Source organism: Euleptes europaea, chromosome 1, assembly GCF_029931775.1.
Source record: "Euleptes europaea isolate rEulEur1 chromosome 1, rEulEur1.hap1, whole genome shotgun sequence".
Taxonomy (NCBI): Eukaryota; Metazoa; Chordata; class Lepidosauria; order Squamata; family Sphaerodactylidae; genus Euleptes; species Euleptes europaea.
The window spans coordinates 26007096-26022423 of record NC_079312.1 but is presented as its reverse complement, the minus strand read 5'-3'; the positions used below and the strand labels follow the sequence as shown (position 1 = coordinate 26022423).

Below are 15328 nucleotides of genomic sequence, written 5' to 3'. Positions count from 1 at the left end.
CACTCCTCTGCAATGAGCAGCAGACTCTAATCTGATTGGTTTCCTCACTCCTTCACATGAAGCCTGCTGGGTGACTTGGGGCTAGTCACAGTTCTCTCTGAACTCTCTCATCCCCACCTGCCTCACAGGGTGTGTGTTGTGGGGAGAAGAAGGAAAGGCAATTGTAAGCTGGTTTTAGACTCCTTAATATAAAAGTATAATAGTATAAAAACCAAAAATAGTATAAAAACCAATAGTATAAAAACCAAAGTATAATAGTATAAAAACCAACTCGTCTTCTTCAGAGCAAAATAAATAAAATTAAAGAACAACAGTAGGGCAATATCTTTTTATTACGACTAGCCGCAGTGTCACAAAACCACGCAAGGTGGAGTTTCTCAGAACTTTTCATTAGGTTGGATGTTCAGTAAACAAAGAGAAAAATGTGTTTCAGGGCATAAGGGAGGAAACCCTATCCTGCATTCAATAGCGACACAGGATGCATTTGAGTTGGAAGTAGATTTCATGGTGCCTCAGCCACTATCTAGTATAGTTGTCCTGCCTTCCTAGCAGCTGGGTGGAGTTGTCTATCTCAGTCTTTTCAGAAGGGAAGAGTACAAAACAGGTTTCAAGATGTGCCTAGATGACTGGGATAAAGAAGCAACCCCCTGCCCAAAAAAGTCCATCCATCTTTTGAGAGTATGAAAGCCAATTCCTTCTTCACTTTCAATTCCTTTCCCAGCATGAAGAATGCAGCAGTCAAAGAGTTAAGTGTTGAAAGTGCATTTGATAAACTGAAGTAACTGGTCCTTGTGAACATGACCCTAGCGATTCTGTTACTTTCCATAAGGGAGTATTGTTGTGACTGGTCTTGCAAACCCTTTAAGTAACTTGATTCTACAAATATCTTTAAATAGACTGCACAATAGCTACTATCAAAGTTAAGAGGTTTATTTTTAAATCCAGAGGTTTATTTTTAAATCCAGTCAGCTAGATTTATCCTCTCAGATGATGAACTCTGTTTACAAGGGCACTTTCACATGTGCTGAATAATGCACTTTCAATCCATTTTCAATGCACTTTGCAGCTGGATTTTACTATGTTAAATGGCAAAATCCACTTGCAAGCGACTGTTAAAGTGCATTGAAAATGTGTGAAAGCATCCCAAGAGTTGGCCTTAAGACAGCTTTGGCCTGGTATCTTGGGAGGGAAGGGACATTATATAGAGAAGTAGAGAGCCAGCGTGGTGTCGTGGTTAAGGTGTCGGACTGGGATCTGGGAAACCCTGGTTCGAATCCCCACTCTGCCATGCAAACTTGCTGGATGACCTTGGGCTACACACTTTCAGCCTCGACCCTGGCAAGTATTTGGATGGGAGACCCAAGGAATACCATCAAGGTCATGACGCGGAGCAATGGCAAACCACCTCTGAACTTCTCTTGCCTTGAAAACATTATGGGGTCGCTGTAAATCAGCTGTGACTTGAAGGCAAAAAACTCACACAGCATTTTCTCTATGGTCTCAAGTCAAGTGGCTGTGTAAAGCTACAGTGGTAGCCTGATTCTGTTCATATTTGCTTAGAAGTACATCCCACTGAGAACCTGGCACGAGAAATCACTCCTAACTAGGGATTTACTGAAGACCCTTCCGTAGGGTTAAACTGTTCCCCTAGCTGTCCTTTTAATAACAGTTTGATCTTCACAATTTATCAAGCTGTTTTTTTTTAGCTCTGTGCCATAAAGACCTTCAAGTACAGACTTCTGTATTTTAAACCTCTGTTAAAGGGACAGGGCTGTCCCCACCCCACCCGGCCAGTTGGCAACCTTCCCCCTGCTCATTATGCTTCTCACCATCTTGACTTTTAAACGAGGAAAAGCAAGATGCCCTAAAATCGGCATCTGTGTGAAAATTTAGTGAAACGATATGTCACTGCAAGGGGTGTGTGGGAGTCGCAGACCAGTTTGCGGTGAATTCCAGTCAATGGTGGCAGTAGAGGAACCTTTGATTGGTCCTGGCTGGGGCACCTCCTATGTTCTCTGGGCGACTGTATGTGCAGCATTGCTGAACAGTTGCGCTTTCACAGTTACAAGATAATGATTTTGTACTCTTTCCTTTGACAATTTAGAACGTATCAGTAGGATACGTAACAGTAGTAACAGGAATTCTAGCTTTAAAAAAAAAAGTCTTTTTAAGGCTGAAGTCAGCCCACTTTAAGGTAATGCCAGACATCTGGTGCTCGGCTGTCTGGCCTATTGATCCTTTCTTCCCGGGCAGATAAATGGAGCTGTGTGTGGCTCAGCCAACCTCTTCGGGAGGGAAGAGAAGCAGCTGGCTGCCACACATGTTCATATTAAATGGAACACCCTGCAAGACTGAAGGTGGGTGTGTACAGTATGACTCTTGAGAAGATGCATGAAGCAGCCAGATACCTAGGCAGGCGATTATCAAGCTCAATATTATCTGCTTTGAATGGCAGCAGTTCTCCAGGGTCTTGGGCAGAGTTCGTTCCCATCACCTGCTTACTAGGGTTGGGAAATTCCTAGAGATTTGGGGGGTGACCTTAGCAAGGTTAAATGCCATAGAGTCCACCCTCCAAAGCAGCCGTTTTCTCTAGAGGAATGGATCTCTGTAGTATGGAGATCAATTGTAATTCTAGGAGATCTCCAGGCCACACCTGGAGATTGGCAACCCTACTTGCTACATCATCCTTTCAACTGGAGGTGTCGAGGACTGGTCCTGGGACCTCCTGAATGCAAATCAGTTGCTCTAACAACTCCCTAAATGATAGAGCCCCCCTCTTATACACTCCATTTCCCTCTACTCATAAATAGCCATGCTTGCACATTGGCTTTCTTTCCCTGTGCGCTTCAGAGTCTTGGGACTTTGAGACTGCAAGGGAAGAAGGTATCCTGAGTTCAGCTGCAGAATGGGCTCTAATACTTGAAGGGAGAAATGGAGCCCTTACACAGTCTCCTTGGCACCACACTAGAATCATAGAGTTGGAAGGGACCACTAGGGTCATCTAGTCGAACCCCCTGCACAATACAGAAAATTCACAACTTCCTCCCCCACACCCCCAGTGACCCTACTGCATGCCCAGAAAATGGCAAACAAACAAAACCTTCCAGGATCCCTGGCCTGGAGGAAAATTGCTTCCTGACCCCAAAGTGGCGATCAGCATTTCCCTGGGCATGTAAGAAAGGGCCACAAGAGCCAAACACTGATGCAAACCTTCCTGCCCTCCCTCTCAGTGATCTGCCTAAGTTCACACTGTATTAAACTAGACTACAATGTTGAGGCTGTGTGCACTTTGAGCTGCCTCTTATTCCCTTTCTTCCTTAGAGAGACTCTAGCCTGAAGAATGAGTTATTGTCTTCATGGTTTGAGATGTAGTATAACCTCAACTGGAAGGGAGGCATTCTTGCCACCAATGACCAAGAAAGTTATTTGCAAGCTTGCAGAAGAGTGGGGTGGTGTTGGTGTTCTTGGATGTATTAGGGAGGATTGAGGAACATCACAGTTGTGTGGGTAGATTTTACCCTTCTAAACAACTCTGACATCTGAGGTGAGGGGCAGAAAATTGCAGTGGCTTTTTTTGTGATTAGTCAAACTGCAAGGTAATCCACCCCCCATGGAAGTATCTTATGCAATCTTCTGTGCCTTTCCACTTCAGCCATTAATGTATATAAATACAATCTTGGTGAACATAACGTGTGTGCGAGCTCTACGAAAACAAGTGATGGGAGGGATCAGGCCTTTCACTCTGTTTTCTCCTCAGGATAGGCCTGCTGACCCACCTACCGTAACTTTGCTTTAAGGATAACGATGAAATGGGGATGAGAGGACATGAAAGAATAAAGAAGCCAGAGGAGTTAGGACGTCTGTCTTGAGGCGTTATGGGGAGGGTTTGTTCTGTGGCTCAGCGGCAAAGCTTCCGCTTTGCACGGAGAAGGTCCCAAGTTCAATCTCCGGCATCTCCAGCTAAAAGAATCAGACGATGTGAAAGGCCACTGCCAGTCAGAGCAGACAATACTGACCTCGATGGACCAAGGGGTCTGACATGGTATACAGCAGTTTCATGTTCTGTGAGAGAGACAAATGCTCTTTAAAAAAATAACTTGAGGTAGCTAAAGTTGTTTATTTCTGGGTTTTTTTTTTTTTTTTTTAGTGTTAGTTTAATAATGACCACACCGTTAGCTGTTCGATACAGGGCTGGTGTATGTGTTCTGGCAGCCCTGTCGGAGGCAACTGAGATCACCGCAGAGTAGGGTTGCCAGGTCCCTCTTCACCATTGGCAGGAGGTTTTTGGGGCGGAGCATGAGGAGGGTGGGGTTTGGGGAGGGGAGGGACTTCAATGCCATAGAGTCCAATTGCCAAAGCGGCCATTTTCTCCAGGTGAACTGATCTCTATCGGCTGGAGATCAGTTGTAATAGCAGGAGATCTCCAGCTAGTACCTGGAAGTTGGCAACCCTACCTCAGAGGGTATATGTGTGGCTGCAACATGGGTGGGCCCTGACCTGGTTGGCCCACCCTAGCCTGATCTCATCAGAACTTGGAAGCTAGGCAGGGCCAGCCCTGGTTGATATTTGGATGGAAGACCACCAAGGAATACCAGGGTCGCTATGCAGAGGCAGGCAATGGCAAACCACCTCTGAATGTCTCTTGCCTTGAAAACCCTATGGGGTCACCATAAGTTACCTGCAACAGGACAGCGCTTTCTACCACCAATAATATGGGTTGCGGGGGTGGCTTCAGTGTGAACTGTTCCTGGTGTGTGGAAGGACATCCTCATGGTTCCCCCCCTTTTTTTTACTAGTCCTACTAATGGCTCAGGGATAATGTGGTGGTGGTGGGTGACAGGCCCAGTTTCCTCATTGCAGGCAGTTCCCCGGGCTAAATTGGTGTGGGCCAGGTATATGTTGTGTGTGTGTGTTAAGTGCCGTCAAGTCGTTTCCGACTCATGGTGCTCCTATGAATCAATGTTCTCCAAAGTCTCCTATCCTTAACAGCCTTGCTCAGATCTTGCAAACTGTGGGCCGTGGCTTCCTTTATAGAGTCAGTCCATCTCTTGTTGGGTCTTCCTCTTTTCCTTCTGCCTTCAACATTTCCTAGCATGATTGTCTTTTCCAGTGATTCTTGTCTTCTCATAATATGTCCAAAGTACGGCAGCTTCAGTTTAGTCATTTTAGCTTCTAGGGTCAGTTCAGGTATATGTTACTGACAGCCTAAAGACATAATTTAGCCCTTGGAGATTTCCCATCTGATCCCCAGCATAGTTTAGAGCAGTGGTTCTCAACCTTTTTCCGACCGTGGCCCCCTTCCAACCTTGTTTCCTTCCTGTGCCCACCCCCCATCCCACCCGTAGAAAGGTAGCTATTTAAATGTTTTGTTTGTAAATAGCCAAGGAACAAAGAAGCATAAATAGCTGCACAAAATACCCACATGCAGTTCTTATTGGGAAAATGAAATTTACCAAAAAAAAAAAAAACACCCCCCCCCCACAAAATGGGAATACAACACGCTAATAAACAACAGTGTTCACATACAAGGGAGAACAAAGCCTCTACCACCATTGCATAGGACAGGGGTGGGGAACGTCAGGCCCGGGGGCTGTTTCAGGCCTGCAAAATCATTTGGTCTGGCCCTTGGTGGGTCCTGGCAGATCTCTTGCTCAGAAGTATTGAAGACTGGCGATCCGCCCCCTCCCACGGACAGGAATAGCCTCTCTTCAAGGCGGAATAGCCTCTATTCAAGGCGGATGGTCTGTTGGCACCCAGCTGGTGCAACAGACCATCCTGTGCTAACAGGTGGGTGAGTGCGCCACTGGTTGGATGCCTGCCTGCTTGCCCGTGGAGGGGGGGGGGTTCATCGGGGCAGCTGCCTGCTTGGGGCTTGGTTGGCTAATTTTTAAGTTGATAATTTTGTATGGCCCGCGAATGATGTTATAAATATCCAAATGGCCCTTGGCGGAAAAAAGGTTCCCCACCTCTGGCATAGGATTACAGCGATACAAAAATCCACAGGTGCAAACGATGCATAGAAGTGCAATGAAGAAAGTCATGTGTTAGGTTTTCATGTGTTTCTGTTTTCTTCACTTCTCACTTCCCTCTGTGGCCCACTAGTCCCGTGCCGATGTCAGTGGATTTAAAAAGATGTAACTCTGCTTAGAATGGTGCTGTTAGTCACTAGAGACGAAAAGGGAATCTGACAGATCCTATATGGTGTTCACACTCTGGGGATTGGCTTATAGCTTGAGCTAGACTTTACCCAGGAAATGTGTGAAGTATCTCTTTGACAATTTTTCTCCCTCTCTTTTGTTCCTGAAAAGCAATTTGGGAGGTTGCCAGTTTGAAAGGAAGAAGGTACCAGGGAGAAAAATGTTTAACCCTTTCCTTTCCTATTGTTTGTTGACTCGAAAGTTATCCTCCCCAAGTTTCTTTTCTCCCAAAGGAGGAAAAGATATGGAGATGGAAAGCAGCTAAGGGTGTGTGTGTGGGAAAATAACGGAGACTGGACTAAAAACAGGAAAGGCATAAGCTGCCCACTGTCCCGCACCACTCAAAGCGGCAGCCTCCCAAACTGCTTGTCATGACTCTTCAAGGGTTGCCAGGTCTCCCTGGCCACTGGCGGGGAGTGGGCCCATTGCCAGTTCCTGTTGTGTGAACAGCACAGAGGGTCTGTGAGAGCCTGCCTCATGCACCTCAGGCAGATGGGATTGGGGTGCATTGAAGAGGACTTCTGAGGTTCATTGCATTGGGGTGCATTGAAGAGGACTATTGAGATTCATTTAGGGACTGGGAATAGGGTTTCCAGGTCCCTCTTCACCGCCGGCGGGAGGTTTTTGGGGCGGAGCCTGAGGAGGGCGGGGTTTGGGAAGGGGAGGGACTCCAATACCATAGAGTCCAATTGCCAAAGCGGCCATTTTCTCCGGGTGAATTGATTTATATCGGGCCGGAGATCAGTTGTAATAGCAGGAGATCTTCAGCTAGTACCTGGAGGTTGGCAACCCTAACTGGGAATCTGAATCCATTGTGACTGCTCACATGGGGAGGATGGGAGAGGCTTGATTTATACATAGTAATAGAATGGACCTTAGGCTACCGATGGTGGGCAGCCCACATTTGTGAATGCCTTCTCTGTAAACAACTGCCTGCGTGAAGAATATGAACACAACAGACTGGGCTATTATCTTTTTCTCTGATGTGCTTATAGATGTAGAATATGTATTGTGGTTTTTACTCTACCTGTTTAGGTTCCTATTTTGCTTCATATGTAGATTAGGCGTTGCGGTGGGGGGAGAGGGGGATAGCTCAGTTTTTCCTGCAGAAAGTCCCAGATTCAATCCCTAGGGCAGTTGCCAGTCAGAATAGAGAATACTGACCTTGATAGACCGGTGGTCTGACTTGGTAGAAGACACAGCTTTGTGTGTGTTCAGTATGTATTTGTGTGAAAACAGGGTGGAAATAAAGTGGTAAGTGCTGAGATGGTAGGACGACATTTTGGAATGATCCCACATAGGTTGGAAATTCTCGCAAGTAGAAAAACCACTGATGCTGAGAGAGAGAGAAGCTTTCTCCCTACTGTGCTAGTTTTCTGTGTGCGTGGATTTTTTTTTAATGCAAAGGAGCATTCAGAACTAGACTGTACCACATCAAGTGGTGTCCATTCTACTACCTCATGTATAAACCAGGCCTTAGGGAGCTTTTTGCTGGGTCTTGTTATGTGCAGGAGTTGAGCCAACGTTGCTGACCCTTCAACCTTTGCTCATTGTTAAATACAGTCCCTGTTTAAAAATTAGGTTGTATGTTTGGAGATGCTTAAAGCAGTGGTGTCAAACATAAGGCCTGCGGGCTGGATCTGGCTCCTTGAGAGCTCTTACCAGGCCCTCAACCCAGCCAAGGCAGCCACCCACCCACCCCCACTCTCGATCTGGCCTGGCGAGGCATGGCCCGGCCCGACCAAGTGACATTTATGTCATATCCAAGCCCTCATAACAATTGAGTTTGTCACCCCTGGCTTAAAGGCTCTTTGTGGCTGCCATGATCTGCAGACTAGCTTGCTGTCGCAAACAAATCCAGGAGAACAGGAGCATGTTTAAAAAAACCATTTTTTTTGCCCTCACGTGACAGCTGACTTAGGGCGACGCCTTAGGGTTTTCAAGGTACGTGACATTTGGAGGTGGTTTGCCATTGCCTGCCTCCGCATCACGGCCCTGGTAGTCCTTGGAGGTCTTCCTTCAAAATATTAGCTGAGAATGTGTGGCTGGTCGAGGGTCACCCAGCAAGCTTCTGTGAGGATTAGAACCTGATTTTCCCAGGTCCTAGTCCGACACCTTAAGTACTACACTATGCTGGCTCTCCATGGACCTTATTAATGAGGGATGGATTAAGAAAATTATGACCAAATTTGGGGATGTCCCTGACATGCTGGCAAATTATGGTTGCCACAGGGGAATACAGAGTGTCACATAAGCCTGGGACATTTGTTCTTGTCGACGGCATTTATGTTATAGCCAATGCACTCATCTGGCCTCTAGTGAAGCGATGCTGCAGAATTTAGCGGGAGGGTTGCCATCTTCTACCATCCCCATAAACATCTGCAGTTAAGGCCAATAGTGCATCTGTATGTTTTTGGTTTGTTCCTTTGATTCTGGTGCACGTCTTGAAAAAAAATCAGTCCATCGCCCGCCCACTTTCCCCCCTCTCCAAATCATGCCAGACAGACGTGGGCTGGAAGCGGCTGATAGCAAGCCTAGCGGCCCCACCCGCCAGTGAGTCACCCAGCCCCCTTCTCGCTGGCTCATACTTGTGTGTCACTTCCCCCAATATCAGCGAGGCTTATGCAGTTCTTTCTGACAAGGATACTTTATGTGCAACCTGTCAAGGTCGAGCTGCTGATCCGTTGCTGTGTCTGCTTATAGATCTCAGAAATCTCTCCTGCTGTCCTCTCCCCACCCCCCCGAAACTCCATAGGCCCTCCTTTCCTTTCAGAACCGGATATCACCCTCACGTACAAAAACTGTTTCTGTTCTGCTTCTATTAACCTTCTTCAGAAACTTAGGAGTCCTGCTTGAACTCCTCGCGTTGTATGCTGTGCATAAACGTGGTTAGAATCCAAGTGGTTCTACCTAACTTTAATTAGATAACAAAAGCGCCACGAAATGCAAAATATAAAATATTACCTAGATCAGGCTGGTCCAAACTGCGGCCCCCAGGCCGCATGCAGCCCATGACAGCTATGAATGCGGCCCAACACAAAATTGCAAACTGACTTAAAACATTATGAATCTACTATCGTTAGTGTTAGTGTATTTTATGTGCGGCCCAAAACAATTCTTCCAATGTGGCCCAGGGAAGCCAAAAGATTGGACACTCCTGACCTAGATGATACTAAATAACCCCCCACCCCCCGCAAATCTCCAATAGCCCTTTCCATTGTTTCTGGATACCTGTCTGCCTCTTTCATGGGTCTTGGGACCAGTGGGTGGAATGGTGATCTTAGAAGACTTTATCAAACCCTTGCTTGTATGCCTAGGTCAAGTGCAATCTGCAGTGTCACTAACTAATTAGAACATATTTTAAATTATATCATAAATATATATTTGTAATTTTACATATATAGGCATGTCTTACTGTGTTATTATGTTTATTACAATCAAATTTGGGTTATAACTGAGTTTGTACATCATTTCTTAATAAGGAAGATAAGAGAAAGAAAGAAGACAGGACAAGAAATGTTGAAAACATCTGATATTATTTTTAGTTGGTAGTTTTTAATGTATTAGTGAGTTTATCGCAACATATTCTGGGTGCCAAGGAAGAAAGGAGAAAAGAGTGTATTATGTGTAATTCCTTATTACCTTTTCCTGATTTTCCTCTCCCCCTTTTGTCTTATCTTTTAATAAATAAATAAATAAGTAAGTAAATGAAAGAACTGGGGAGGGGGAATCATTCCCTCAATCAGATTCTTGAGATTAAGCAAAAAATAATCCAGCGTGATGAGTTGGTTAGAGTATCAGAAAAGGGTCTGGGGGACCCAGGTTTGAATCTCTACCTTGTCATGTAGAAGCTTTCTGGTTGTCCTTAGGTCAGTCACTCTCTCGGCCTAACCTACCCTAGAAGGTGGTTGTTGTGAGGATAAAATGAATGAAGGGGAACAATATTGTAAGCAACTCTGGGGGCCCTTTGGGGAGAAGAGAGGGTTATAAATATCTAAATAAATCTGCTGAGTTTCTCCAAAGCAACTTTATTGGGGCAAAAAGGCGGGGTGGGGGGAGTCTACTCTGTTCTCAGCATTCAGTCTCTTACGATGGAACAACTGAATTTATAAAATTATTAAAAGCATGGCGAGAACAGAAGGAGAGACATATTAAAACTCAGTGTTCATGATTACATGAAGCTGCCTTACACTGAATCAGACCCTCGGTCCATCAAAGTCAGTATTGTCTACTCAGACCAGCAGCGGCTCTCCAGGGTCTCAGGCAGGGGTCTTTCACATCACCGACTTGCCTGGTCCCTTTAACTGGAGATGCTGGGGATTGAACCTGGGACCTTCTGCATGCCAAGCAGAGGCTCTACCACTGAGCCACAGCCCCTCCTCAATTTAATAGTGTTGTTGCATTAAATTGATTAGCAGTAGGTTCAAGGCAGGCATATAATATTTCATAAATCTCTGGAATTAACTGGAACAAAATTCGATGATGGCCATTGACTTTTGTGGCTTTAAAAGGGGAATAGCTAAACTGATGGAGGAGGGGTCTGTCAAAGGCTGCAGTAACCATGGAGCTGTCAAGTGCGCCAAATACCAAATTCTGGGGGGCAAACAAAGCGTACTATTGTGCTTGTGGCATTCCTGGAAGCATCTGTCTGCCCACTGTAGAAAAACAAATGAAAGGCTAGATGGACCTTAATTTGATCTGGGAAGACAGTTTCCTTCCTTGTGGGAAACAGTCTCTCATTTGGCTCCTTTCAATGGATCAGGGCTAGCATCAACTGGAGCTGGACTTTGTCACAGCAGTGGGAGTCTGAACTTCTGGCTTCAGCTCTGCTTTCCTGGGAGCAGAAGACAACATGACCGACATTCAGAGGAAGAACGGATATTTGGACTGAGGGTTGAGCAGGGCCTCATAAAAACTGTGCTGGGAAAGATGTTGGTCCTGAAATACTTGATTCTGCTCTCGCCTCTGATAAGTGGTTGTGGACTAGTCCTGTGGGTGGGGATGGGAGTAAAGAATCCTGACCTCTTTGTCCTGAAAGGACAGTGATTCTAACAGGGAATCGAGCAAGGTTGATGAATGGCTCAAATTTCTAAACATCAGCCATGCACCATATTGCACCAGAATCAGATTTCCCTAAAGGTCTGGAAATTTTCCATCTGAAGTGTCAGGGCTGCTAGAACTGGAGCGTGGCCTGGAGAGATGGGGAAGGAGAAGAGATCCGCCATCTTGGAGACAGATTGGTAATGGTCTCCTTGTTTACCCCAGCGTGGTGTAGTGGTTAAGAGCGGCGGACTGTAATCTGGAGAACTGGTTGGTTTCCCCACTCCTACACATGAAGCCAGCTGGGTGACCTTGGGCTTTTCTCTCAGAACTCTCTCAGCCTCACCTACCTTACAAGGTGTCTGTTGTGGGGAGAGGAAGGGAAGGAGATTGTAAGCCGGTTTGATTCTCCTTAAAAGGCAGAGAAAGTCAGCATATAAAAACCAACTCTTCTTCTGCTGCTGCTGTCTCCCCCGCCAGGTTTTCAAGATGGCGTGAGATCGAGCTCGAACAGCCGGAGCGGCAGCCATGATAGGCACGAGGACCACACGGACACATCGGACAGTGAGTCGTTCTCCCTACAGGTCCGCAAGCTCAACCAGCAGCCTCAGGTCCGCAAGCCAGGGGAGCATGGCTACGATCCCAACAGGTAACGTGGGAATACTTCCCTGCACTGATTGAAGAGTGGCTCTTGAGGCTCTTGGAGAAGTGTTCTGCTCCTGAGCCTGGCCTTGGCCAGGGAGGGTGGGTTATAAATTGAAAAAATAAATATCCTTTCCCTCCGCACACACCCTCGCCATTACAGCTGCCTCATTTCCTTTAGTTGCCGTTCTCATCCCACCCTGACAGGTACCGATTGCACTTTGAGCGAGAGAGCAGAGAGGAGGTGGAACGGAGAAAGAAGATCGCACGGGAAAAGATCTTGGAGCCGGTACCAGAAGTTGAGATGGAGGTGGATATAGAGGATGTTTACAAGACTGGCTCGGGTGAGTGGAAGGGGCATTCCTAGAGAATCTCATTTAATGGCTAGCACTGAAAAGCTGCTCCTCCCCTTTAATGCGCCACTACTCCTGGGCTGCAATTAGTCTTTGGCCCAGTGGAAATGGAAGCACTCTGTATATTTAGGCACCTTGAATAGTCTGAAAATGAGCCTTTTAGGATGGACTCTGGGGTTCGAGTACAAAGGTTTCCTTTAATACTGAAACGTATGGCCGTCTCTAGGCACAGTTCTCAAACTTGAGCAACCTGCGGACCCCTATTTTGATTTAAATTGTTTTTCACAGACCCCACCCCCACCCCACCCCAGCCCTATTTTTCTTGCTCAGCTCACCGGCACACGCTGTGTGCCTGACTGTCTCTTTTCCAAGTGTTTGTCAAGCTGTGTGTTCTCTGCGAAGGCTTCCATTCCTTTGTGTCCTCAGAACCCTGCAGTGAGACCCTTTATCAGCAACACTTTAAAATGAAGTTTAAGAAAAATTTCTCTTATCGCCTGAGCCTGGCCTACAGGACTCAGATGTTAGCTGATTCTGTATGGCCACTACGCAAAAGGCCCTGACCTCCTTCCCCGCCCCCCCCTTTATTGGAAGGGACTTTGCACCATAAAAATGTAAAGGTCCCCTGTGCAAGCACCGGGTCATTCCTGACCCATGGGGTGACGTCACATCCCAGCGTTTCCTAGGCAGACTTTGTTTACGGGGTGGTTTGCCAGTGCCTTCCCCAGTCATCTTCCCTTTACCCCCAGGAAGCTGGGTACTCATTTTACCGACCTCGGAAGGATGGAAGGCTGAGTCAACCTTGAGCCAGCTACCTGAAACCAACTTCTGTTGGGGTTTGCACCAAAGACAACCCCAAATTTCCTTATTGGTTAATGACTTCTAGGTAGAGGCCTCCTGAAAGGAGTCTGGAAATCCTTTTAAGAACTGCCACCAATATCATGCAAAACCTGAATTTCCGGTATTCCGCTGAAAACTGCCATCAGCTGTTATTGTCTGTGGATTCAGCTGAATCCTTGGCTGTGGATTGGCTGAATTCTTTGGCCCTGGAAAATAGACTGATGGCATTAGGACGGTACCTCCTTGGTGCCTCTCAGCTGATTAGAGTTCCGAGGGCTGAGTTATTGGTTGCTGGGAACCAATCAGCACATTTTTTGGTCAGTGTGGCGAGGTGATCTGGAAACTAGTTGATTGCTGGTAGGGGCAGCTGTATGAGCTCTCCCCACCCCCACCCCCGCCCATTTGTATGGTTGAAAGAGTTGATTCCATCCCCTGAGGCAGAGAGTCCCTGCCTCCATTCCTAAAAATCCGAGACAGCTCTGTTTTTATGCTGGATGTGTGGAAACTTTATCCTTACAAATGACTTGCAGACCCCCTGGAATTGCCCCACATGAAGCTGCCTTATACTGAATCAGACCCTTGGTCCATCGAAGTCAGTATTGTCTACTCAGACTGGCAGCGGCTCTCCAGGGTCTCAGGCAGAGGTCTTTCACATCACCTCCTTGCCTAGTCCCTTTAACGGGAGATGCCGGGGATTGAACCTGGGACCTTCTGCATGCCAAGCAGATGCTCTGCCACTGAGCCACAGCCCTGGTTTAAGGAACTGAGGTCCCCAAACCCCAATTTGAGAAACACTTAACCCGTAGGATTACTGCTTCCAGGACTAAAGCTCTTGTTTAGTGCTCTAGCTACTTTTAACCCTAGACCAGAGGCTTAGAACTCATTTGTTACCAGGGCCGGATATAACATAAATGTCACTTAGTCGGGCAGGGCCATGACTCGCCAGCCCAGATCGGGACTGGTGTGCGTGTGTGGCTGGCTTGCAGGCCGGACAAGAGCTCTTACGGGGCCAGATGTTTGACACCCCAGCTCTAGACTGTTGGCGACTCCTCTTCTTCGACTCCCTTCCTTCCTGCTGTGTAGCTCATCACTGGTTGATTCAGACACAGCCGTAACTCAGTTTTCTCTCCTGTTCCTGTGTCACAGTACAGAGTCTCCATTCTGGTCTCCTGTAATCACCTTGACATTGCTCAGACCCTCAAATGGTACCTGGGGAAGGACCAGCGCAGTGTTGGAGAGCAATTGATGGAACTCCATCAGTTGATGGAGAGCGACTGATGTTACAGTTTCTCTCTCTTTCCACAGCTCAGTGATAGAGCGCATGCTTTGCAAACCGATGCTTCCAGGTTGTATCGCTGCCATCTCCCGTTAAAGGATCTCAGGAGATGGGAAAGACTGTTTTCTAGCTGAGGACTCAGAGAACTGCTGCCATTCAGAATAGATACTACTGTCAGAGTCAATAATAATGAGCTCAACAGACCACTGGTCTGATACAGAGTCACACCACTGGCCCATCTAACTCAGTATGATCTACTTTGACAGTAGTCGCTACTCTGTCAGCTTCATGTTTTCCTCTCAAATCTTGGCTGCGTTTCGCCACTGATCCTCACCTTTCTTCTGCTATCAGCACTGGATTTTCCCAAGCGCCCGCTCTGGAATTATCAGATGACCAAGGAGCAGCTGCTGGCCCGAGAAGATAAGTGTTTCCGTGAATATCTGGAGAACATCTATAGTACATTCCAGCCAAGCCATCTGAGTTACTTTGAGCACAACCTGGAGGTGAGGTTTCAAGAGCTTGAGGCTGCAGTTTGGGCGCTGGAGTTCAGGGGTTTATCTCTGAGCTTCCTTGCCTCTTCGGATTCCTTTTGGCGTCTTTGTGTGGCTTCCTCATCATAAGAACATAAGGCCATGCTGGATCAGACCAAGGTCCATCAAGTCCAGCGGTATGTTCACACAGTGGCCAACTAGGCATACCAGATCATCGGTTCTCTGTGCTTTCTCCAGCTGGATCAAACATGTAGAGAGAAATGATGAGGAAACTATGGGAAATGAAGTGAGGAAGCTCAGGCAGAAACTGCTGCAGTTCAGCATCTAAACTGCAGCAAAACCTCTGTGTGAAATGACCTCTTCTGCAGTACAGAAACCCGCATTTATCAATTCAGAATAAAGTATCGAAGTGACATAAAATGACAAATATTTGGCTGCTTTGCATTACTAATTTTGCTGTTAAGGATTCAAAATATCCAGCACTTTGGAGAT

General features: G+C 46.7%; 1 protein-coding gene across 1 annotated transcript in view; it reads left to right on the top strand.

The window, feature by feature from the left end:
• The window catches only part of GNL1 (G protein nucleolar 1 (putative)), a 34666-nt gene that overhangs the window by 4007 nt on the left and 15331 nt on the right, over nucleotides 1-15328 (top strand). Inside the window, exons 2-4 of the mRNA XM_056866721.1 lie at nucleotides 11718-11886; nucleotides 12087-12223; nucleotides 14697-14848. Of these exons, the coding sequence (XP_056722699.1) occupies nucleotides 11718-11886; nucleotides 12087-12223; nucleotides 14697-14848 (458 nt within the window). The remainder of the gene's footprint in view (nucleotides 1-11717; nucleotides 11887-12086; nucleotides 12224-14696; nucleotides 14849-15328) is intronic.